At 41.9% G+C, this 26,958-nt stretch overlaps 1 protein-coding gene across 1 annotated transcript in view; it reads right to left on the reverse strand.

The window, feature by feature from the left end:
* Nucleotides 1–430: 430 nt before the first annotated feature.
* The window catches only part of nbas (NBAS subunit of NRZ tethering complex), a 409,584-nt gene continuing 383,056 nt past the window's right edge, over nt 431–26,958 (reverse strand). Inside the window, 3 exon segments of the mRNA XM_030047740.1 lie at nt 431–1,769; nt 21,657–21,788; nt 23,035–23,182. Of these exon segments, the coding sequence (XP_029903600.1) occupies nt 1,494–1,769; nt 21,657–21,788; nt 23,035–23,182 (556 nt within the window). The 3' untranslated portion in view covers nt 431–1,493.

Genomic DNA, 26,958 nt, shown 5'->3' on the forward strand with positions numbered 1-26,958 from the left:
GGTAGTTGAAGGTAGTGGAGGCAGATTACTCTTAAGCATAAATGCATGCTAAACAGTGAACATACTCTACTAAAGTGTAACACTGCATTAAAGAATTGTGTTCGAAACAAAAAGGATCTTAGTGTCACAGAATTATAATTATCTTGGAGGAATGTGAATATGCTATAATTGTACAAATGTTTTGAAGTTGAGTGCATTCAGTATGAAATGTAATTCTCTAGTGTAATCTGTTCATCCAAAAGTAAAGTAAAACTCAGTAAATGGGTTAGCAAGATTTTTTTTAATGTACCTTTGTCAACATGAGTTGCAGACATCTATTGAAATAACAGCATAGATCCATGGGTCATCCAATTCTGCATTTTTTTCAGCTACATTATTCCATCAATTTATATGAAGAAAATAGTAAAAATGAAAATTCAACCACCTCTGATCAGTTCATTGAATTTTTCTTTATTTCAGGTCAGGGAAGGTAAGCTAGAATGGAATCGGCATTTTATGAAGTGGAGGAAACCCAGGAAATTACAAAAATGGGATGATAGCATCAAGGTCACAGCAGCACATAGACACATACACATCCATGTGTGCACTTATTCCTCATCATAATTAGCTCCTCATTATATCACTTGGGTGTTGTTCATATGTTTGTGCCTGCACATTCACACACGTACATGTGGCACAGTTATTCTTTATCATCATTAGTTCCATATAATGTCATTAGAGCATCAACACTGATATTTGTGCCCATGTGCATACATATGCACACAAACACACACACACGCGCGCGCATGCGCACACAGAAAACATAGGTCAGCTGCAGGGCTAATTTGTTTTGAGGGAATTAATTAGACATTATTAGGGGGGAAACAATGCAGGAGAGGCAGGGTGTTTAACAATGGAACGTCAAAGAGGAAAACCTGTCACGGAACAATTGGCTAATATCCACCTACTGCTTCCCAGCTACTGCTCAATTACTTTATCACACAGTGGGACACAGTGTACTCACTCTCACACACACACACACACACACACACACACACACACATGCACAGAGTGCACAGACAGAAACATTCCTGCAATTACTGACTTTAAAATGACTCTGACATTGTCACTAAAACAGAGTTAGTCCATGTATGTGTGTGTGTGTGTGTGTGTGTGTGTGTGTGTTTGTGAGCCTGTTTGAGCTTCTCCAGTGTACATAGGTGTGTGTGTGTGCGTGTGCCTCGACCAATTCCTTTTCAAACAGATGTTTGAGAGCTGAGGGTGTCAATTCATATACTTTTGGGCAGCTGTGGACAGTCGATGATGAATCAAAGACCCAAGCCAAACAATAAAGCTAAATATAATCGTAATGAATTCTTGCTTTTGTTCTCCCCTCCTACTCATTTCTTCCAATACCATCCCACCCTCTTCCCAAAGCTTCTTTGTCACAGCATTTAGCGGCTGTGTTCCAACTACCTCCCAGCCCACACCGTCTCTCCCACTCCCCTTTCCTGTCAGATCCACTTTTTGAGAATGGCCAAAGCAGAGTTGAAGGTGAACTCAGCCTGGTGGGTTCCACGGTGAGCCAGCAGCAGGGAGCCTGCCTCAGGCCCATGGCCAGCTGCCAGCAGTTCAGAGGCGGCTTTCTCCACATCCCAGCCCCCCTCTTGCTGGTGGGAGAGGAGGTGGGAGCTGAGCAGGGGGTAGAGGGCTGAGGAGACACAGCCCACCAGGAGGCCAGCATCCAGGAGCAGTGACAGGAGCTCAGCATCACAGGAGGAAGCAGTAGCCTGGGGAATACAGGGAGGAGAAGCAGAGAGAAACAGGGAGCGTATGAGTGAGAGATTTTACAGATAAAATGAAAGAGTGTGTAGTTGCTGAGAGAGGACAAACCCATTTTCCTCCATCTACAGTTGTGTTCAAAATTAAAAAGTTGATTGGAGAGGGGAAAACATATAAAGTGCAGAAAATGATAGGCTGCTCAGCAAAAATGATTTCAAATGCTTTAAAATGACAACCAAAACCAGAAAGACGTGGAAGCCAATGATCAGCTCCAGGGAGAACAAAGAAGGTCTAAAGTTACCTGTGAGTACTGTTATAATTATAGGACGCCTATGTAAAGCCATGTAAAGAGGTTACAGTTTGCCAAAGAACACATTGACTGGCCTAAAGAGAAATATAACAAAAATATAACGTAACATTTTGTGGATTGATGAAAGCAAGATTGCTCTGTTTGGGGCTAGGGGCGCAGACAGTTTGTGAGACGACCCCCAGATGCTGAATTCAAGCCACAGTAAACTGTGAAGACAGTGAAGCATGGTGGCGCAAGCATCATGATACGGGGATGTTTCTCATACTATGGTGTCGGGCCTATTTATCGCTTACCAGGGATGATCATGAATCAGTTTGAATACATGAAAATAGTTGAGGTGATGTTGCCTAATGCCGAAGAGGAAATGCCCTTGAAGTGGGTGTTTCAACAAGACAACGACCCCAAACACACCAGTAAGTGAGCAGCATCTTGGTTCCAGACCAACAAGATTAATGTTATGGAGTGGCCAGCCCAATCCCAATAGACAACTTGTGAGATGACATCAAAAATGCTGTTTCTGAGGCAAACCAAGAAATGCAGAGGAACTGTGGAATGTAGTCCAATCGTCCGGGGCTGGAATACCTCTTCAGAGGGGCCAAAAGCTGGCCACGCAACACAGATGTGAAGCAGTTCTCCAAAACAGTGGTTATACAACTAAATATTAGTTCAGTGATTCACAGGAAAGTAAAATCTTAATGCATCTGTCAGTTTATGCAGTAAATGTTTGAGTTTTTTTTTTTTTTTTAAAGCAGACACTGCTATTTTTCTGAAGAGCCTAATATTCCCTTTTCTCCACTTTCTGTGAAGTAATAATAAATTTTATACATTTTTCTTCATGTTCTGATTTGGAATAGAATGTGCAGTGTTCCCAATGCATTTGCGTGTATGGAAATAAACTATTATAAGGATTCTGGACTTTACTCACTTTTTCAAACACACTGCTATTATTTTTTACACAACTGTATATCCCCACAAACATGTCACTGGTGCATATGTGTATGACTGTAGTGTGACATGCCTGAGGAGAACCTGATGAGGTCACAGTGAGAGGTCGCATCCTGTATTAACTCGATAGCTAATCATATTTCCTGTGGAAAATGTGTGCTCTCTCTCTCTCTCTCTCTCTCTCTCTCACACACACACACACACACACACACCCCTCCTCTGTTTCTGTGGAGTTAGATACGACATCCTCTCTTAGCAGAACAATCCTGAACACATGTTCATACAACAATACACAAATGTTTCTGTAATATCTCAACTCTTTCACCTGCCTCTTTACATCAATAAAATTCATGCAAACTCAGATAGCTGAATGCCATTGGGGCTGCTGAGTGTTCGAGACAAGTGCTGAGGCACAAACTCTCTCTCTCTGTCTCTCTCTCTCTGACTCAGCCTCTATCCTCTATGCCCTCTCCTGTTTGCTGTCTCTCTATTATTCCCTCTTACAGCTAGTGCTGGCACAAATGCACATACGTGTGTGCATACACACATATACACACTCCTGCAGGCGTTCATGCGCGCACACGCACACAACACTCACACAAAGGCAACTCAAAGTGTCAGGGTATTTCTGGGGCTGAGGCAGATCAATTATAAATGTGGTGCTCGTGTCTTCTGCTCTGTAGTAGAGGAGCAGAGCCAGACGAATTTCTCTCTTTCAGCTCTTCATTCTTCTTTCACGGAAACCTAATTCATCCTTAAACCCTTTAAAAAGAATAACTTCATTCATGCAATCATGGGCAGCAATATTGGTTAAGCTTGGTGTTGCCCTAGATATTTGAGAGATCCAAGTGTCTCTGTAGTGACCTATCAAGTCACTGGCGAGGATTGTGCCCTATTTGATGATATTTAGCACACACATTAAGCTGCAGCTGCCCTCACTAAAACATTTTTGCAGATCTAAATTTACGAAGTATATCCCTTTGAAATCTTATTAGCCCCTGTCTCTGGGTCCAAAGTTTTATATGTTGGTGATGAAATAACTCCAGACAATTGTGCATCATAAAACCACAGACAAGAGCCTTGGTAATGTTGGAGCAACTTAGACATGTAAACCAATAGTGACTGAACTGATTAAATGTCCAAAAACACAAAAACAACATCCTGTAAAGGTTTTGTCTTTGTCTTTGCACGCATTTTGCATGTAGTCCATTGTTGCTTTGGTGTGATAAGTTAAGCAATATGTGATAGAGGAATACATAGAGAGAGAGAGACAGACAAATGGAGAATGCTCTGACATATAACTGTGGTTATACAGATATGTCATGCTTGGCTAATAATGAGATGTCTCCCATCAGGAGAACAGATAAAATTCATGACAGGATGTGAGAGGGGGGAGATAGACAGGAAGAAGTAGGTATATCCAGGTATAATGAGATTGAAGATTGCAGTTGGCAGAGAGGGAGGGGGGAAAGGGTATAGGACATGTAAAATGAATGGACAGAGAAAGCTAAAGAGGAAGAAAAAAAGGCAAACATGCACTGAAAACAATCAAATACATGCATTTGTAAGGGTGCCAACTTTTTCCAATGGCTGAATGAACACTGAAATCACTGAGTGGTGCTTCAAAACAAATTAATGTGTCTGCTTCAAACGTTTGATTTTGGAGCATCAACCGAGGCCTACAATAACCTTTCCACAAGTTACTGAGGCTGCAGGAGATAAAACATCTCTCAAAGATGAGACGACATGCAACTAAGCGGGTAAAAATAAAAGTAGTGTGCATCCACAATAAAAATGCTAAAATCCTTTAATAATACTTTTTACCAAAAAATGTAAAAAGAGCTAGAGAATAATGTCTTTGATATTGGAGAGGGACATCAGGGAGCAGTGTGAACCTGAAGGAGCACACATCAACTGTCCTGGACTACATAAGAAAGTGCATGGAGAATGTGACCACCACCAAGATCATTACCATCCGGCCCAACCAGAAACTTTGGCTAAATGCTGAGATGCGCTCCCTGCTGAGGGCCCGCAATGTGGCATTCAGAGAGGGTGATGCAGGAGTACTCAGAGCAGCTAGATGGAACCTGTTGGTGGGCATAAAAAGAGCAAAGTCCACATATGCTTGCATAGGCATCAGGAGTGTCACCGATTACAAGAAGAGTGACGCACAGTGCCCTGGGGACCCAATGCTCCCCAACACTCTGAATGCCTTCTACGCTCGCTTTGAGGTGTCCAACACCACCCCTCCCCCCTCCCCTGATAAGCCCCCTGTCATTAGCATCACAACAGCTGAGGTGAGGAGAACGCTGCAGAGAGTTAACCCCTGGAAGGCTTCAGGCCCCGATAAGATCCCAGGCAGGGTTATGAAGGACTGCGCACACCAGCTGTCCGGGGTCCTGACGGACATATTTAACATCTCACTGTCCCAGGCCAGAGTCCCATCATGCTTCAAGTCATCGCTAATCATCCCTGTGCCAAAGACGTACACAGCATCATGCCTCAATGACTACCACCCTGTTGCACTCACCCCTATCACCATGAAGTGCTTCGAGAGGCTGGTGTTGAGGCACCTGAAGCAGACCATCGATGTGGCTGAGGACTCCTACCAGTTTGCATACAGGCAGAAACGATCTACAGCTGACGCCATATCCACTGTGATCCACAAGGCTTTCTCCCATCTGGAGAATAAGGACTCCTATGTGAGGCTCCTGTTTCTGGACTTCGGTTCTGCATTCAATTCCATCATCCCACAGAAACTGGTGTCCAAACTAGCAACACTGGGAACTCATTCCTGTTCAACTGGGTCCTGAATTTCCTGACCTCCCATACGCAAATCTGATATTTTATTAAATAATGGGACATATAAGTTCACATATTTGGACATATATTTCAGGTGTGAATATGTGGCAGATATATTTGTTTAGCACATATATTTCAGGATATGTGTGCAAATATGTAGCATAAATATTTGATCTCTGACATAAGGTAACATATATGTCACTGGATTACATTATTTATTTTCCACATATATTAAGAACTTTAAGTGTGAATATGTGGCAGATGTATTTGTTTTGCACATATATGATGCAATTATGTATACATACATGCATTGTATATTTGGATCATACTTGCCAACTCTCCCGATTCACACAGGAGACTCCCGATTTTTAACCCTATCTCCTGCAATGCTCCCAGTAAGTAATTTCTCCTGCTAATCTGAACCAGGGTTCAACTCCCCACCTGAACAAGAGCAACAACACTACACAACCTACAAACAGCACAAGGTTGGAGCTTTATCACATGTCCACACGGTCACAAGGGTGACAAGCACATTCAAAGAAAAAAAAAAAAACCTATTTTTCACAACCCAATGGCAAGTATGATTTGGATCCTTATTATGATTAACAGTAAATAAACACTAAATCATATATTAACATTTATGCAATAGAAATATATTTGCCATATATGTGTATATCTGGAAAAATATATGGAAAATATTTGAAAGTGGCCATTTTTGCTATATTTTAAAATATATTTGTCATATATGCCTATATAATTATCATATACACTATATTACCAAAAGTATTCGCTCACCTGCCTTTACTCATAATATGAACTGAAGTGCCATCCCATTCCTAACCCATAGAGTTCAATATGATGTCGGTCCACCTTTTGCAGCTATTACAGCTTCAACTCTTCTGGGAAGACTGTCCACAAGGTTGAGGAGAGTGTTTATAGGAATTTTTGACCATTCTTCCAAAAGCGCATTGGTGAGGTCACACACTGATGTTGGTCGAGAAGGCCTGGCTCTCAGTCTCCGCTCTAATTCATCCCAAAGGTGTTCTATCGGGTTCAGGTCAGGACTCTGTGCAGGCCAGTCAAGTTCATCCACACCAGACTCTGTCATCCATGTCTTTATGGACCTTGCTTTGTGCACTGGTGCACAGTCATGTTGGAAGAGGAAGGGGCCCGCTCCAAACTGTTCCCACAAGGTTGGGAGCATGGAATTGTCCAAAATGTTTTGGTATCCTGAAGCATTCAAAGTTCCTTTCACTGGAACTAAGGGGCCAAGCCCAGCTCCTGAAAAACAACCCCACACCATAATTCCTCCTCCACCAAATTTCACAGTCGGCACAATGCAGTCTGAAATGTACCGTTCTCCTGGCAACCTCCAAACCCAGACTCGTCCATCAGATTGCCAGATGGAAAAGCGTGATTCATCACTCCAGAGAACGCGTCTCCACTGCTCTAGAGGCCAGTGGCGGCGTGCTTTACACCATCGCATCCGACGCTTTGCATTGCACTTGGTGATGTGTGGCTTGGCTGCAGCTGCTCGGCCATGGAAACCCATTCCATGAAGCTCTCTGCGTACTGTACTTGGGCTAATCTGAAGGTCACATGAAGTTTGTAGCTCTGTAGCAATTGACTGTGCAGAAAGTCGGCGACCTCTTTGCACTATGCGCTTCAGCATCCGCTGACCCCTCTCCGTCACTTTACGTGGCCTACCACTTGGTGGCTGAGTTGCTGTTGTTCCCAAACGCTTCCATTTTGTTATAATAGAGCTGACAGTTGACTGTGGAATATTTAGGAGCGAGGAAATTTCACGACTGGATTTGTTGCACAGGTGGCATCCTATGACAGTTCCACGCTGGAATTCACTGAGCTCCTGAGAGCGGCCCATTCTTTCACAAATGTCTTGTTTCACAGTCTGCATGCCTGAGTGCTTGATTTTATACACCTGTGGCCAGGCCAAGTGATTAGGACACCTGATTCTGATCATTTGAATGGGTGAGCGAATACTTTTGGTAATATAGTGTATGTATGAGACATACATGGACATATATACTTCAGGGGCGAGCGATCATAATAAGCTATAAATGCAGCACATGCCCAAGCCCTTCAATTAAAATCTTTAAAATGTTGTGTGTCCTTTTATAATATACCTTATTTCCATCATTTTGGTTGCAAATCGCTGTCTATATACACGTATCTATCTCAATTTGCTAGCGAAATGCTGGAAAGTTGACAGCTTGACGTGCTCATGCGCTCTGTGATACTGAGTATTTACAGTAGTTTTGTAGCCGGTGTTTCCTGTACACGGGCGTTTTGAATGGAAAATAAGCTGTCTAGCCTGCCTGATGGGCAATTGGCCATGTTTGTGTGTCATTTCATTGACCTTGTAGGCTAGCTGGTGACATTGCTGTGTGTTGGCATCACCCCGTGGCACGTCCGAATAGTTCCGATCTCATGGTAAATTCCAACATTTTGTTGGTAACATTGTGAGCATGTTCATGCTCATACGTCATTTGCTTGACTCTGTAATCCATTCTAATAATTTCCGCTTTCATTTACACTGTAAATTCCAACATATTGTTGTTGGTAACATTAGGGCAAAATGCGCACGCGTGTCTATCAAAATCGAGTTGTCGAGTTGATATAGTATAGTTAAAAATCATATGATGTGTTTTTAATAATAAATAAATGCCCAAAAATTTTCGAGCTCGCGCCCTGACGCTCGCATTAAATTGGGACCACAGCATGACTACACAAAAATGTCACCGCTTGCCACTTCTATACTTAATATGTAGTTTACATATATGGCCATATATCAGATTTGCGTATGGGCTGCAGGCCACAGAGTGTCAAGATCAACAACAGATCCTCAACAATCATCCTGAGTACTGGCTTTCCTCAGGGCTGTGTGCTTAGCCGGCTGCTGTACACACTGATGACTTATGACTGCAGAGCTCACCACAAAAACAACCTTGTGGTGAAGTTCGCAGGCAACATAGCAGTGGTCGGGCTCATCACCCATGGAGACGAGACGGCATACAGGCTGGAGGTGGAGGACCTGACACAGTGGTGTGGACACCTCGGCTATATTGAAGAAAGCTCATCAACGCCTCTATTTCTTGATGAAGTTGAGGAAGGCAGGACTGGGCGCTGACGTCCTCAGGGACTTTTACAACTGTGGGGTGGAGAGTGTCTTAACATCCTGCCTCACAGTGTGGTATGGTGGCTGCACTGTGGCAGGAAGGATGACGTTCCAGATGGTGGTAAAGTCTGCGCAGAGGACAACTGGCTGCAGCTTACCACCTATCAGCAACATCTATAGCACCAAATGCAGGGAGAGAACCATCTGCATTCTCCATGACCCCACCCACCCTGCACACTAACTGCTGACCCCCCCCTTCCCTCCGGTAAGAGGCTGCGCCGCATCCAGGCAAAAACATCCAGATTGAAAAACAGCTTCTACCCGGATGCAGTCAGGCTACTGAACCACTCCCCCCACATACTGTCCACCCACTTTAACAATCTGCACCCTGACTCTGCTGTTGGCGGCTGTTGACTGTCACTGGTTGTTGGTTGCTGATTGTTTTTCTCAATCTCAATTTCTTTACTCATAGCCAGATGTTTATTGTTATATCTTATTTATTTATTTACTTTTTTATTCTTTTATTCCACTGCACACACACCGAGACCTGGGTAACTGTGTTTTGTTCACTCATGTTTCATGGTTGAATGACAATAAAAGTCTTAAGTCTGAAGAAGTCTGAAGTCTGAAAAACACCTGCTTTCACGGACTAGTTCCTCCTCTCTGGTCAAAGACATGCCAGCATTGTTGTTCCTTTGCTGTGTGTTGTTGTCATGATGACCATGATGATTTTGTTTATACTCCATCTGTAAGCAATGATCAGTCCTTGCTTGGCAACTCTCAGCAGCCATTGCATGTCTGACCGACTTTCCTTTTTAGTTTTCATTAACTTCAAATTTTGAAAAGTCAGCATATCAAGGTCACCAAGGCTTAACTATATTTAAAGGCTATACAGTTAAATTCTGAAGAGTTTGCTATGGTAGGTGGTGGCAGAGGTGTCATGCAAATTCAAACTGGCGGGGCATATGCGGGGCATATGCCAGAAAAAAAAATGGCTTGCATGATGCCCCTGAATCGTGGGAGGGTGCTGCTGTACTAGGTCAATGTGGCCTGATATTCAGACGTAGATTACATTCCGTTTCCATGCCACTGTGCAATCCAGAATTGTCCCTTGGTTAGCTGAATTCTGTAGTAGGAGGGATTTGAATCCTGCTAACCAATCGCTAGTGACTGACATGTCTAGCCGCTGTGACATAGTTTTCAGTCCAACCAGTGGCTGCGTTAGCCAGTTTACAGTGCTATTGTAAATCCATGTAACTTAGTAATTTTAGCCACCTACAAAAATGACTTTGTGCTGTTTAATCAAGTCAATTTTTTGGTGAAAGGGGTCATAAGAAATGCAAGACCTCTATATTGCCAAAAAGCCAATGACAAAGCCAATGAAAAATGAAAAACAAATTTTAACAAACAGACCGGGGCTAGCTGATCAATTAAATTAAATGTTTGCAAATCATGCCTGCAGAGTGTAAAAAATGACGTTGCTCTGCTTTGATTGTATTTAGTTTTAACCTATTTAAAATATTGACAGCAGCGTCTGTAACTTTATCATCAATTTTCTCGTGTTAGCTAATATCCTGTGATATCTGGCTCTGGCATAGCTTCATTACATCAACATCTGTCCCGCCCTACAACATCGCTGATTGGCCTGGCCAGTTGTTCAACCAGGAAACTGCAGTTGAACTGGGCAACACCAGACATATGTATGAACTGCTAAAAATTTTTTAAAGATCCAGGTGAGGGTCTGTCAGCCGTTTTAAAACAAGCTTTTGGAATATTTTTTATGTCTCTATAACAGAAATACATTGAATATTGCCAGCTGCAAGTTGAAATGTGCATAGCAGTGCTGAAGACACCTCACATATCAAATCTGCAGTGTACTGTAGAGGCAGGCAGTTTAGAGAGTCAAATCACACACATCCGTTATCACTTCCTGTGTGTTCAGGAGATGTATATTGATTTAGAAGACAAGGATTGAGCACCACAGCCAAGGATTGAGTTCAGAGACTACTATTTATGCACATAAACACAAAGACAGAGATGCATCCACCTACCCATAAATCCATGCACAATTGTATTATGTTACCTGCACCCCCGATGCATCATATGAGCATAGGCCTGCTACTCCACACACACAGGCAGACACACCTCCCTGAATACCTGAGTATTACTGTTTGACGGTGTCAGAGACACAAAAGATTTGAGTCTTAGAGTCAGATGGATTGACAGCCAAAACTGAAAATAGATGTGAGTGGGCCACGACAGAGGGATGGAAGAGAATATTGATATCAGAGCAGGCCAGAAAACTTTTTCCTTGTCGTTGCAGTGCAGACGGCTCTGTCACTTTTTATGTACTGCTGTTTGACCAGTGCTAAAAAAAATTAAATATGTGAATTCAGCACAACAATGTTTTTTTTTCGCTATATGGTGAAATTTGAATTGAGTAGAGCCATGATGTGCATCAAATGTGCTGGAGAACTGTATAGATATGTTGTGTAAGGTAACACTCCTCAGGTAACACTACCGTTCCCGCCAGTTGTCTCTATCGCTGTTCATAGATACTGTTTCATTAATGTTTCCACCACTTCCACCATACTGTCTTCCTACTACCCTCACCTCTTTCATTGATCAGCAAGGGCCTCTGAATGACTTGAGAAACAGTATAAATTATACCCTAAACTGTGTTGCAGTCAACAGGGCAGCACATTGTAGATTATTATTGCACCTTTTCCAAATCCAAACCAACTTACAACTCAAAAATCATTAACTTTAACAAAAATAACTCTAGGTTCCTTTTTGACATCATATCTGAACCAACCCAGAATCACTTTTTTTTTTTTTTTTTTACAGCAAATGACTTTGTTGAATTTTTCCACACAAAAAATAGACTAAATCTGTGGTGACATTCAAAATAGCCTATCAAATCATTTTGCCCGCACATTCTCCGTCACTGCTCCAGGGCTTAATCAGCATGTGCACCCTTCAACCCAATTTCCAAATTTGTGCACTCAGCTTAACCAGCTTCTTGCCTACTTGACCCCTTACCTGATAAACTTTACATAGAGATTTTCTTGGTTCTTAGCCCAACAATGCTCAAGCTTCTAAATTTGTTACTTAAATCTTATTTACCCTCTGCTTTTAAAATGGCCATGATCAGGCCTCCACTGAAAGACCCACCCTTGACCTCTAAGCCTTAAATAATTGCAGGCTAATCTCTATATTTTTCTCAAAAATACTTGAAAAATGGTAGCTGCTCAGTTTCTAGACCATATGTCTTCCAACAACCTGTTTGAAGAGTTTTGGTCAGGCTTCAGGTGTTTTCATTCTACTGAAACTGCTCACTGATGCTACCTCTATACCTACTTGACATGAGTGCAGCATTTGACATAAGCATCTTTTGAGAAAAAATAAATGAATTAATGAATTAAATTAAATAACACTACCAATGCTGCTTTTATCATCTATCATCAGGTCACTGCTGCTGGTGCCAAAATCCTGAGCTGGTCCAAAATGCTGCTGCAGAATCCTGACCAGGACAAGGAAGGTTGACCCTTCACTGGCCCCTCCAAGGCCTCTTCAAAGTTCAGACAACACCTTGTCTGTCTCTCTCTTCAGTCAAGCAACAACAAGATGCATCCTGTGTGTGTGTCTGTGTGTGTCTGTCATGAGTATTGAGTGAATGAACAAACACTCAGCATGACAAGAGAACAGATATATCAAACTATGGCAACATGATATACACCCTGTCTCTTTGTTATTTTTTTATTTCTTGCTCTCTCTCCCCTGCACAACTGCAAAGAGACTTTGTTGTTTGTTTGCAGTGTCCACTAAATATGTCACCTGATTGGGATTGTCAACCCCCCCCCCTCCCCCCCCCAATTTCTCCACAATTTCTCTCTCTTAAGCTCTCTGAGCTAAACCTGGCTGAAAGTTTAATTGGAATTACCATATGTGTGCCGTACCTAATACATAATGCATGGCCAACCCTTCTTTTTAAATCATAAAGCTCCTTTGGAATGCCAGACAACATACACCCATGTTCTCTGTCTTTCTCTCTCATCTACTCCTCTCTATTGCCTCACTTCTCATCCCTCCATCCTTACTGTCCTTAGGTTTTGTTGACAAGTATGTACTGATGCATGCGTGCACACACGCGTGCACACGTATACACACACACTCACTCACCCAAAGACCCGAATACTCCTTGCATGCAGAGCGACATGATTGAAAGTGACAGAAGAGGAGGCTGTGAAACCAAAAAATAAAAATAAAAGTAGGCTGTGGTGCACAGGAACAAACGCACACACAAACACAGCAAAATGGGGATCGAAACAGACTTGCAAACAAACACAGCCAGATTAACAGGTCCAGCACTACATGTAAAACATGCCAACAAGCGACTGCACACACATTTTTTCAATCACACATTCACACACACACACACACACACCAGATATGAGAAGCCTCTTGATGGGGGAAATGAACCAGGTGTGTGTGATCTTTTGGGGTATGAAGGGGTTTGTGCATGTGCATGTACACACACATGCACATGCGCAGATAATATACATGGTTACATGTATGGCACATGGAAAAGTGCATAACAAAAGTAGAAAGTACCAGGGTAAGGAGGAAATAGATGAATCATGAAAGAAAGATAACTGAAAGTGAAAAGAGGAAGAGAGACAAAGAAATGAGTCAAAGACAGAGGAAAAATCAGACAATATGCATTTCACTGCAGCAACCTTTAGCATGCATGTAAATTTGTGTACAGCAGTTTGTGTACATGACTGTGTGTTTGTGTGTGTTTGTCGGTGTGTGTGTGTGTGCGTGTGCGCGTGCGCGTGCGCGCGCATGTGTGTGTGTGTGCATGCAACGTTGTAGCAATATCTGTATATATACTGTGCCGTGTGCTGACAGCTCATCTATATTAGCTGGGCAGCTCTTATCTCTGCCTCCTGTTAGTCAGGCTGGTGTTAACCCCCCAGCTCCCTTCACTACCACTCACCTCTGCTCCTTCTGGGCCCATACATCTTCACTAGGAGGATGGGTGGAGTTGATAGGTGGGGGTCAGACAGGTAGGAGCAAGGAGGAGGAGTAGCAGAGGGGAGGGAGGGAATTAGAGGAAGAGTGAGAGATAGAAGGAGGTGATGGAAGAGTAGTAGAGGAGGGATTAGAAAGTTAAGGAGGGGGTGAAGAAAGGGGGTGAACAGAACAGTGAGAGGAGAGAGGACGACAGGTGGAGGAAAGAGTGGTTAGAAAGAGGTGAGCTGAGGACAAAGAGAGGAGCAACTGGAGGTGCCACTTTGATCTGACAATCTTAAGTGCTGCAAAAGTTTCTGTTTCTCCAAAATGAAATAAAAGCCTACATTCTGTTTTACTATACAGCCTGTTTTACTTTATTTGTTTGCCTGTATCTGTTCTTCATCTCCCCCATCGTTCTTAAAGGACCATACCAGTGATTTTACATGTTCAGCCTAATATGTAGCAAATACTTAACATTTCCGCTAATCTTATCCCAAAGCAGTTGTATTTAAGAACTCTTAATATAATTTTCTCTACCTTAATCCAGACTTTGGTTTCCATTCATTCCACTAGGATGTGAAAATTAACTTTCAGAAACTCATAGTAATAAAGTTGTCCACATTAGTATTCCTAGAAGCAGCAGCACTGTTGTGTTTTGATGACTTGAAATTGGGTAGATCATTTTCTCCATCGGACAATGGTCCCCACAGAAACATTTGCTTTCCACAGCCAAGTATCAGTTCTGTGGTTTATGAATGGTGACGCCTTTGTTGGTGTGAGAAGCAGAACCTTATCAGGCCCCATGGTGTACACTTTTCCAGGGTTTTATTTTAACTGCTGATATCTCTAGCATGATGTATTTGTGGTTTTGAGGACCTGTGGTCTGCTAAATATAGTTTTACAGCTCCTCTTTCTTGCCTTTATCCCGGAGCTCTGGCAGCACGGTTCGTTTAGCCAATCAGAAGAGAGAATCAGCCCCTCTCCACTGATTGGCTGACTGTTTTCTGAGTGACATATGGTCGGGCCAATCAACCGACATCACTGCGCAATGCATTCTGGGACATAAACAATAGCGTACCGCCATATTGAGCGAGAGAAAAACACAGCCAACGAGATACAGTTTTAGATACTATTTGAAAACTTTTCGAAAGCGAGTTATCATCTTATGTAAGATTGTCATGGTTACCGCCAAGCGTGATGTTATACAACCGTACATATTTGAGCCCAACTCCGATCCTGAGCCACAGACAAAGCCGGCATTGTATTGTGTGAAGTTGATAAAACAGTCGTCGCTGAAATGAGCCCAACAGACGAGCAAATTTGGACTAAAACCCTGTGGGACCCGTGAAACCGGGACCCTGAGCGTGATGTTATACGACTGTATGATCCCGAACCACAGACAGCAGGAGAAACTGACACCACCTGAAATCCGTTTATTACAAGATGTTTCAGAAAGTTCTTCTTGTTAAATATGTTGTAAATATGTTGTGAACTTGTTGCCCAGGGAGCGGAGGGGTACTGGCTAAGGTCGCTAGCTTGGTAGCTTGCTGGCCGGGGAGTTGAGGCTAAGTGGCTAAGTTCGCTAGCTTGGTAGCTGGTTGCCTGGGGACGCAGGCTCTGTGGGCGGAGTCACTGACGTTAGAAATTCAAGGAAGTGCAATCCGCTCGTTTTACAGGGACAGTTTCAGAAAAAGGGCTGTGTGCACTTCTCCATTTATCATAGGTGAAATGCATGGGACAGTATTTATGTGGCCCCAAGACCTTCCCTATCACGCAAAAACAACGAATATTGCATTTTTCAGGCCATAGGGCCTTTAATTATATACATTTCATGGAAAAAAAATCGATAAAATGATTTATCTAGGTGGAACACATTTCCCATTTCTCTGATAGGAAGAACAAATCTCATCAAAATGAATGTGCTTCCGAGGCTTATGTATTTGTTTCAGTCAGTACCTCACCCCTCACTCACTCCAATAACATCCAATACCTTCACTGCATTTGCAATAAGAGACCAAGGATTCAAACTCTGGGCGCAAAAAGGTATAAATAAAATCAATAATCTTTATGATAATGACCTATTGATGTCTCCTCAACAGTTGAAGGAAACTTAAGAATTCACACTTTTATAGATATTTACAGATAAGACTTCTTTTTTTTTTTTTAGCTCATCCCAAGGTAGCTCCCTAAATAAACCTTCATTATCTCATTTGGAATTATTAACACAAGGGATACATACTAAACTTATAATCTTTTATTAGCACACTAAAGCTACCACAGTCACAGTTAAAGAAAGGTGGGAAAAAGATTTGGGTATTCAAATAACTGATGAATACTGGTCACAACTTTTGGGAGATGCTCAGAGGATATATTAATACAAGGTATAAGCTTATTAATTTCAACTACATCCACAGGATCTACTACACACCTAAAAAATTAACCATTTCATGGAGCATGCACCTCCACTTTGGCCTCGATGCAAGATCTAGCAAACTGGTGGTCAGAAATATAAAGTATTCTCAAAGAGATTCTCCATATAGAACTTCATCTCCATCCATAGCCCTTCTTGGGGATCTCAGCAAATTAAAATTCACCTCATTGAGATTGGCTCATTTCTTTTTGTTAGCCATGACAGCAGCCAAAAAGTGCATAAAGTACACATAACCTTTGGTTATGTATACTTTTTGCTGATTTTAAACACCTATACCTTTTGTATTGTCTTGTAGGATCTCACTGGATCTGATATATATGTTTAAAAATCCTGTCTGTCTTTATTGAGAGAACCCAATAGATAATTTCACAAAAAAAAAAAGAAAAATGAAGGAATTTTATTATATGTTGTGAAAATTTTAATAACTCGACATGATTTTCAAAATGGTTTGTTGCTAAGGAAAAATATGGGTAAATTATAGCAAATGGGTCAAACATTCAAATCAGTCCTCTAAAATCATGTTCCACTCCCGCTCCACTGTCTTCTTTTTCAACTAATCCCATTATATCTACTAACCAAATCACACCCCAGAATATTTCAGGCAAACAAATATCTTATACTTCAGCCAAACCATATTACCTTTTCTAATTTACTTCTTGTGTCAAGCAGTTTCCTATAATACCACAATATGCACAGTAATCTGTGGCATCAGACACAGAGCAGAGTGCTAAGAAACACACACTGTTAGGGCAGCAACTGGAGATAAGGCCAGCAAATCACTTAGGAGAGTGGAGTATTATTTGTATGCACTCAATCAAGAGTCCTGTGCCTCTGAGAATCAATATACAAAATGGTGTGTTCTGGGCAAAGTCTACCTCAGGCCTGTGTGAGCCAGTTAATGTGGAATGTAAAATGGCACTGTAGGTGGATTGACATTTAGGGGACCTTGCACTTGCTTTCCTGTGATAAATAAAATTTGTCTGACATGGTGGAATGAACTGAAGTGTGACATAAGCGCAAATCTAAAACCCAATGCAGAGGAAAGTGAATTCAGTAGAAACATTGAATCAATATTTAGCTGGCTCTACAGACTAATAAGATCTTGGCTTAGACTGGTTGCACTACAACCACATGATAAAGTTCTTATCCACTCACGAAATCTAAGCCATTTGTAGATCTGAGCTGTCACTGGTGTCCTACTGGCTTGGTGCGTGTTGGGCGAATGCAGCAGTTTGAGAATGGGATTTGTACATTTTGGCATTAGGATGGTGCTAGATGAAAGGTCATAGGGTCATTAAAGTTGACAGGGATCATCATCTGTGCAGCATGAATGTGTTTTCCACATTCCATGATAATCAGCCCAACAGATTTCGAGATATCAAATTTGACATTTTGGCCTAAAGGCTGTTTTATGTTTTAGGTAGCAGGCATGAGTCAAAAGGTGTCTCGTGATTAATGTCTGAGTCTGTCTTAGTCTCTTATGCTCACACAAAGCATCAGAGGATGTCTGTGGCACAAGCTATCATCTCCATGGTAACCAGCTGGATGCATCTTGGTTTAGAAAAAGCTGGGTGCTGGCTACTATATGTTTTATTTCGCAGAGGAAGGTGAAATTTTAAAATTGCTTTTACGGTGGAGAAGGAGTCAGAGGAGAAAAAGTGCTGCCACAATTTTGTTGTCTTTGAAATCCCTCTGTGACTAGTCATAAGGATACTTCCTCACCTGCACAGTCTCTCTTCAAACCGATTCATTAATTTAAAGCCAACAAATCTTGATACCACCATTATTATTCCCTTTGACCTAAGAAAAAAACACTTGCAAAGTTGTTATTTTAATGGCAAAAACAGAACTCTTGGTCAATCCAACCAATGAAAATGTAAAACAATTAATATTTTGCCAAGTAAGACTGTCGAATGACACATTTTTCTGTCTTTTGGAACATCATTTTGACTATCAGACACATATCTTCAAATGATAAAACGATCTTAAGTGTGGTGCTGGAGCAAAGGTCACAGGTCATCAAAAGCAACAGAAGTCTTCCTTTTGAGAGTATTAACACACTCACCATAGCATCTGTTGATTATAGATTTAATCATAACATCTATGCAAATATGTCATTTTCATATCTTCTGTTCTGTCATCATTCCATAATTCCATTTTAATCTGAAGGGGGTAAGCGCTACACAGACTACAATTGAATAGTCTAGAGATAATTTTCGACAACACAAATGTTGGATTTTACTGAGGCTGATGGTGGTCAGGTTCAGGCACGGGCTTTGACTGGGTGGAGGTCAAAATATTAGGCCTGCTTCAGCTCAAAAACACACACTTGCCCACCCACAAAAATACACAGAACAACAGAATGCTCAAACACAAACACAGAGAAACAGACAAACAAATGCTCACAGCCACGTGCATAGACCTCCACTGTGAGAGGCAAACCCACACATTATCAGTGTTAGATGTAAGAACAATTTCTCTCTGTCTGCACTGATGTTATCTTTAGAGAAACACTGGTCTGTGCTGCTCTGAACATGGCCCTGTTCATTCAGCTGTCAGGTGACAAGAGCTAGATTATTTCTCAAAGCAGTGTGACACACTACCCCCTTTGCTCCATTCATATACTCTATCTCTGTCTCCTTAATTTATCTTTTCTGTCTTACCAATATTTCTTGCATCTATCTTACCATCGTTTGGTCACATTCTCTTTTAACCCTGTATTGTTCCCTCTCTCAAATTGCCTTTGTCTTTTTCTTTTCCTTCCCATGAGCTCTCTCTACATCCATTCCTGCTCCACTTGGTTTACCTGCTACATTTCTCACATTCACTTCCCACTGACAAATCTCACATCTGTCTCCTTTTCCTCTCACCCTCACACCTCTATTCCTGCCACTCCTCAGTCCCACTCTCCTTTCTATAAGGAAGAAAAAAAGCATGTCAGTCAGGTGTAAAGATAGGAGCTTTTAAAATTCATTAAATGGGAGCTCTGTCACTTAATAGTATGGCTTTCTCTTATCTGATCCAGTGACAAAAGAGGGCATCTATGGAGCATGAGAGGCCTGATCTGATCTGGAACAGCAGAGAGGCCTTTAGTGTCTGAGAGATGTACCATATTGTTGTTGCTTACTGAATCTGGTAGATGGTTTCCAAAATTTGAAAACAATTAGTTTAGCTAGTGGACAATTAACAGGTGATTTTGATGCTGAGATTCTTTTAGAACACCCAATTCTTGTGTAAAAGTTAATTCATGCTTCTTGCAGTCTGTGTGGTCTATATGGCATCAGCAATGATATTATGGAATTGCAGCACGTGTGACTAGACTGAGGGTGTTCAAATGTTCTTGGTACAGAGTCACACACCTCTGGATTTTTAGAACACCACGGACAGCATTGCAGCTGTCACGTCACAACGATTGGCTGTTCCAGAAGTGAACGGTACTGCATCACTATTGCCGCTTTTCCACTAGCACCTACTCGGCTCTACTTGTCATAGCAAGACGGTGACGATACCCCCTGCAACATCTCCACATAGCTAGCTACCATTTGACGCCTCTGCACAACCTGAAGCTCCATTGTTCCATTGAAGGAAAAAGCCCCCCAGATCATGATGGTGCCCCCTCCACTGTGCCGTGTAGAAAACATCTCAGGTGGGATCTCCTTGTCATGCCAGTAACATTGGAAGCCATCAGGACTGTCAAGGTTACATTTTTTCTCATCAGAGAATAAAACTTTCTTCCACCTTTCAATGTCCCATGTTTGGTGCTCTCATGCAAACTCCAAACGGGCAATTTTGTGCCGTTGAAGGAGACGAGGCCTTTGAAGATGTTTTTTGTTCTTAAAACCCTTCTCTTGCAGATGCCGTCTGATGGTTATGGGACTGGAGTTGGCACCAGTGACAAGCTTCATTTGGGCCGAGGATCGTTGGATCCTCCGGCTCAGGGCCGGAGGATCCAATGGCCCGCTGCGAGAGGCCTTGCTTATGCAGCTCAACAATCCGACCGTGTTCAAGGAGAGAAAGCTTTTTTGCCTTTGCCATCAGGAGGTCATGACAGTGTGGATACCTGACAGAAAATGACACTGAATCCACATTTTTGCTTAGATTTGGGCTTTTAAAGGCTGTGGTCTTAAGCTTTTGATCAGCTGATGAACAGCCTATTTCAGTTTAATGGTTGTTTGCAATAAATTGCTTACTCAATTTTTTTTTTTTTGTCTCACACCCATTTCTTCTTTTTGCATTTTGAAGCTCTACTTAGAACCTTCTTAAGATCCAACAGTGCAAAATGTAAATTCTTGCAATTTCTCAACTGGTCTTAAAATTTTGATCAGGGGTGTATATAAGCAATATTCAAGCTCTGACATTCAGGTGGACTTCCAAAATCATTGGTCAGACCACCGTAAGCACTGTCCCACTAGGAGAGAAATGTTAAGCAATTGATGCACACATACTTGAACAAATATTTGATAAATGTCATATCGCAGTAACAGCTACAGCTACAGCAACTACCCAATTTGGAGGAAGGCTGATCTATGCACCACAACAATCGGTAAACTGGTGCAGCACTTGATGGAAAGCTTTCATGTTCTATAGCACCAGAGGTTTAGGGGGCTTTCATACCTGCCCTGTTCGGAGCAGGTTCAGTTTCAGCGCCTATTCTTCCTCCACAGGCTTAAAAAAGCAAGAGCCCCCCCACCCATCATGTGCTCTTTCTACCGGGGCACCATCGAAACCATCCTGTCCAGCTGCATCACCGTGTGGGGAGGGAGCTGCGCGGATTACAACCGCAAGACTCTGTAGCGAATAGTGAACACAGCTGGAAAGATCATTGGTGTCTCACTCCCCTCCCTCCTGGACATTTACAATACCCGCCTCACCCGCAAAGCACTCAGCATTGTGGGTGACCCCAGCCACCCCTCACACCACCTATTCTGCCTACTACCATCAGGGAAAAGGTACCAGAGTCTCCAGGCTCGCTCCACCAGACTTCTGAACAGCTTCATCCACCAAGCTGTCAGGAAACTGAACTCTCTCCCCTCTGTGACATAGACATAGACTGCGGCACTGATGCCCCCCTCCCTGACCCTGAGGTCAGATTCAAACCTAGGATGTTGCAATTAGGACTCAGCCTTAGTACATGGTACACAGTCATGTGGTGAGCCACTGGGCGCCCATAACTTGAACTATAGTTAGATGGAAATGTGTGTTGTACATATAGGATTTAAATGTACAGACCAGAACATTACAGTGACACCTACCACGTCCATGGTGTTGATCTGATCCAGGGTGAGCTGGAGCACTTGCTTGTCTCTACTCTCAGCCATCAGTTTGAGTGCAGGCTGTTGCAGGCTTGGCTGATGTTGGAGCAACATGGCTATGTGTCTGATGCACTGGAGATGGAAGGAGACAGAGGAGCATGTGGATGGAGGAGGTGGTGAGATGAAAGGAAAGGTGGGATGAAGAAAAGTGTGGAACATTGATAGAGAGACAAAGGGGGAAGAAGTAAGGGAGAAGAAAAGGGGAGAGGGGGAGATATACTAAGTGAAGGTTAATCGATGTGCACATACTGTACAGACACACAGGCACATTTTGCCTTTAAGGTCTGTGCACGCACAGACACACACCAGCACATGCACAAAATGTTGCAGTCCTATCCAGTAATATATGGATATCACAATGGAATCTGACTCCCCCATGCTCTAGTGGTTTCATTCCAGCAGATTCAAATTAAAGCTGTTCAGAAATGAGTAAAATGCCTCCTTCTCAACCTCCCCCCACACCCTCTCCCACTCTAATATTAGACAGCCAGGCAGACACTAGCCTATTCACATTGAATAGCATTAGTGCTAAACTAATATCACAGTCAGCCGGCGCTAGACATACAGAATGGCATTAGGCTTACTACTTTCTTGGCGCTCAGTAGGGCATGAATAGCATTTGGGGCCGTCAGATATCAAAGAGCAGCTAGGGCCTATAGTACATTGCAAAAAGCACTGAGTTAATACTAACGTGTTGCTGTGGGTTACATGCTTTATAGCTTTAGGCTTCTGTATTACTTACAGGGACAAAAGGCTGGCTCTGCAGTGAGGTTACACTGAATATGAACACCTAAGTCCCATATTTTTGATAATAATGGAGATAGCAGTAGTGTAGAAAATGGGCTCTAGCAGCATTTCACTTTGATACAAACGATTAATTTTTAGTTCTATGTATGACATTGTAAGCTGTCAATTTACAACATCACTGACACCTGAAGCATGTATTCACTACTTTTTACTCTTGATCAATTAATGCTAATAGACAATATTACTTTTTAAAGATGAGATTCTGTTTACCACAGAACACAGAAGAAAAAGAACCTCAGTCCATGTGCTTTAGTGGGTGCTTCAGTGGGAAGAAATCAAGGTTCACCTTATCGTGTCAGAGGCCCAAAACAAATTTATACATGTATGGACAAAAAAGTTTTAATCTGATCTCATTTTCAGGCTATCAGAATGAAAAGAAGTTTACATGATTTCTGAGGTTGCTGATGTTGGCGGTTCATACCAAAGATAATTATCAAACAGAATTATTAATTAGTATCCAAATAAATGCACTTGTACACAGACACAAAAAAAAGTTGTGCTAAATTTTTACCTGTGCAGGGAGCTTGTGTTTGGTGTTATATAGGGATCGGACCATGGTGACGACCTGCTGGCCTAGGTCAAATTTGTCCTCTGAACACTTGCAGTGGGTCAGCACTGCTGAGGTCAGCGCCACCCAGGGGTTACACTCCGACTCTGCCCTGGGGACACACAGTGAGACAGCCCTGCCATGAGCCTGTGTGTGCATACATGTATGTGTATTCCCACATAGCAGATGGGTCTGGCCCGGATTCGGCATTAAGACGGCACTGCTGGGCTACTGCTGGCATGGCAAGTGGTATGTTAACCGGATGTGGGCCAGGTCTGGAATTGATGGCACTGTTTATGTGACGGCATGCCACATGTGGGCCGACTGTGGTTGGGTTTATGTGGCCCAGAGAAAGTCTTACCTTTCAAATGTTTTTCTACCTTGTCTCACACATCACCACCCCAAAATACATATACACTCCTAAATCAGTTGAGTCTTTCAGAGTTTACAGTAATAAGTGAATTTAAAATGATAAACACATCCACAACACAATGAGCTTCAAAACTGACAAAAAAAAAAAAAACTTTATTTCTCAGAATCGAATGAGTAGCCTAATAATTAAAACTGATGGCCTTAACCTTATTGTTGAGTTATCAAGGACAACTTCGTGTTTTTGTGTTGAGAAATATCATTATATTAAATATATGATTTATATTAAAAGAAAATGTTCACTGCCTGATTCCTGAAAGACTGTCCGCTGATTGGTCGTGATGTTTCCCTGACAGCCAACCAATAAAACCACCGCTCGGTCGCCACTGAACGTGTCAGGCTGTGTCCTTCGCTCTCATTGGCCAACTCACAACATGTGACTCCGTTTCCTGTGCTCTCATTGGCTGTAGCTACTTCCTGTTGTAAATCCCACGCACAGAACTGAATATTTACTTTGGAGCGCGCTACTTTGAGCAAAAGAGAGAAAAGAGGAGGTATGTTTACGGTCTTATTATATCCACTTGTACAGTTTCTGAATACTGTTGATTAAGGAATAACTTTGTGACTTAACACACAGTGCACATATGTCCCTGCAAGCTGTTATGTGTTGTAACAGTATTCTGTGGGTTCTGTCACCAGCAACCGACCCGCGGTCGTCCCGATGCTGTAGCTGCTGCTTCAGTTGGCAGGAAGCGGACATGCAGCTTGTAGGAACCTCCGTGAACCACAGAGTCAGAACAGTCGCACGACATCAGAGGGAAAACCAAAGGACATTTTCTCTGTAAAATATGACCCGGTTTTACTAAAATTGTTGTTTTATGCAAGTATGAATGTGCATCCTTAAGTCTGGAAGCCAGGGTTAGCGGTCAAAGTTACATCGTGTTGCTACCCTGTATGTTGAAATTCTGTTTACCTTGTACATGGAGTGATGCCATAGGCAGTCAGTGTTCATTCATATGTTGAATGTTCAATATTCAATGTTCAATTCATATTGAATTCTCATTTAATATGAATTGCTTGTTATTTAGAAAATGTTCCATATCAAAATAAAGTCATTTGTATAATTGTACCACCGTTGAGTCATTTTTAATCTGGGCCAAATAGGGCATGTGTGGTTATTACATGGCTTGATTAAGGTATACTTGAGGCTGACATCTGGTGCCAGTGCAGAAACTGTTCGGGGCCAGAACAGGACCAGCAGTGTGTCCGCAGCTGGCTTTGTGCTGGCCAATGTATGGGCCAGCTCTGGCAAATGAGATCTGGGCCACCAAAGGGCCGTCATTCTTTGCGGTATGTCGGCCGAGTGTAAGTGCATTATGTGGGCCAGAATTGGGCCAGACCAATTTTGCTATGTGGGTTGTTTGTGCTATGCCTCAAAGTCTAGTGAGGTCAGATTAGAAAACCAGTGGAAGGTTGAGTACAAAAACAATATTAAAATGTAAAAATACAACATTATTCATCTCTCACACAGTAGTCATACTCAGAACACTCTCCACTTAACCAGCAAATCACTTCCAGTGTATCATCACAGGGTCATCTAGTTAGGTAAAGAACAGGCTACTGCAGTAAATTAACAGGCATTTGCTATCAACAGACACTGTCAATGAGGAATGCTTTTAGTAGTGCACCACACTTGTGGGAAATGAGTAATCAGAATACTATGAATGCAGCAGCCAGATAAGAACAACAACATCAATTCATGATATTACAACCCTCTCTTGAATTAAAGGCTGATGTGAGAGCAGACAGCATTATCAAGAGGTTTGCAGATGAACTAATGAAATCATAAGTTGACATGTGAGTGAGGAGGATGTTTGACAACAGCACTCAGGCAGTTAATAATAATAATCACCTACATGCTCGACATCAGCTCTCTCTCTCTTTCTCATCATCTCCTTTCTTTCACAATGAATAAAAGAGGACAGCTGGCAGCAGTGACTGGAGTCATTTTGCATACACGGTCCCTTATGAACCTTCTCCAGACCTTCGCTAATACCATGAGAGTAATCGATTTGCCCCGCTAAGACCAGCAAATGGCAAAGATGCCAAGGACGTTAAAAAAATCTTTATTAATGCATATCAGTAATGGACTGAAAAAAAGAGAAAGACCAAGAAAGAGTTTGTTATCTTTTAGCTTGATGGATGGATCCGGTTCATCCGGTTCATACCATATGTTTTCATTCAATTCAAATTATATTATTATTATTAGTAGTACATTCTGAACCCATGGTGAAGGAGTTCATGCTATTTAGAATCTGTGCTATGCAACATGCTGTATGGGTGGAGCAAATGATTTTAAAGGGCCATATCAGTAATATCTTCAGAATTTATATACTTCACATGTCTGCTAATCTCTTCCAAAAGCAAGCAGTTCTATTTTCCTAACTTTTATCCAGCCGCTGGTTTGCATTCATTTCACTTTGATATGAAAATTAACTTTCAGAGACTTCAAACTTTCTTCACACAAGTATTCCATCACCGTAATAACGTTGTCCACATTAGTTTTCCTAAAAGCAGCAGCACTGTTGTGTTTTGATGACTTGAAATTGGGCGCAGAGAAACGTTTCCTTTGCCAGAAAATAGTCCCAGGGAAAATGTTTGCTTTACGCAGTGAATTATCAATTCTGTGGTTTATGAATGGCAATGACTTTGTTAGCCACAGAAGCAGAACATTACAAGGTGGGTGTTCCAACCAAAAATTCATATTTAAAAATCACAGAATTTTGTTTATATGTTATGAAACATTTAATACCATTGCAATATTTACAAAATGGCTTGTTGCAATGTAAAATGTTTGAAAATTGTAGGAAAAACCAAAAATTTAAAGCTAAACATTCCAAATCCCTAGTATGGTCCCTAGCATGTATGAGATGGCAAAGCTAATCTAGTCTGTTCACACTAATGGCTACACTGCCTCATACAGTATGCTACTGTGAAGGTTCACTGTGTATAAACTTAGTTGCTAACACACAGTCAAAGAACCCATTACTTCTGCTTCAAGCCTATGAAGGGAATCAAATCACATTGCTGAGACGGTGAATATTTATATATTGTAGGGAAGAAAATCTTTCATGGCATTTAAGCCTTGTTAAAACACAAACCTTGAATATCTATCATATCTGAGACCCAACAAACAGATAACAAAGTACTGCTGGAATGAGGGGAAGATGTTTCCAGTGGTGGGAAAATCTTCACAGACACTGCTGTGAAGTCACAATTAACATGACAAGCAGTACCCTACTACTTAAATACTGAATGAAGAGAAAAGGAGGAGATTGGAGATGAGAGGGGAAAAAATGAAGTGACATGGAATTGTGTATACTATTGTTTTGCTCTGGGTGTTTTTACATGATAACGGAGAGATGGTAACATTCTGATAAATTGTTAAATATATAATGAACGAGAAAACAGTGACAATGATTGATGACTAATGCATGTCCCCCTAGGTATAACTGGATT

The sequence above is a fragment of the Myripristis murdjan genome, chromosome 24 (assembly GCF_902150065.1).
Source record: "Myripristis murdjan chromosome 24, fMyrMur1.1, whole genome shotgun sequence".
NCBI classification, from domain to species: domain Eukaryota; kingdom Metazoa; phylum Chordata; class Actinopteri; order Holocentriformes; family Holocentridae; genus Myripristis; species Myripristis murdjan.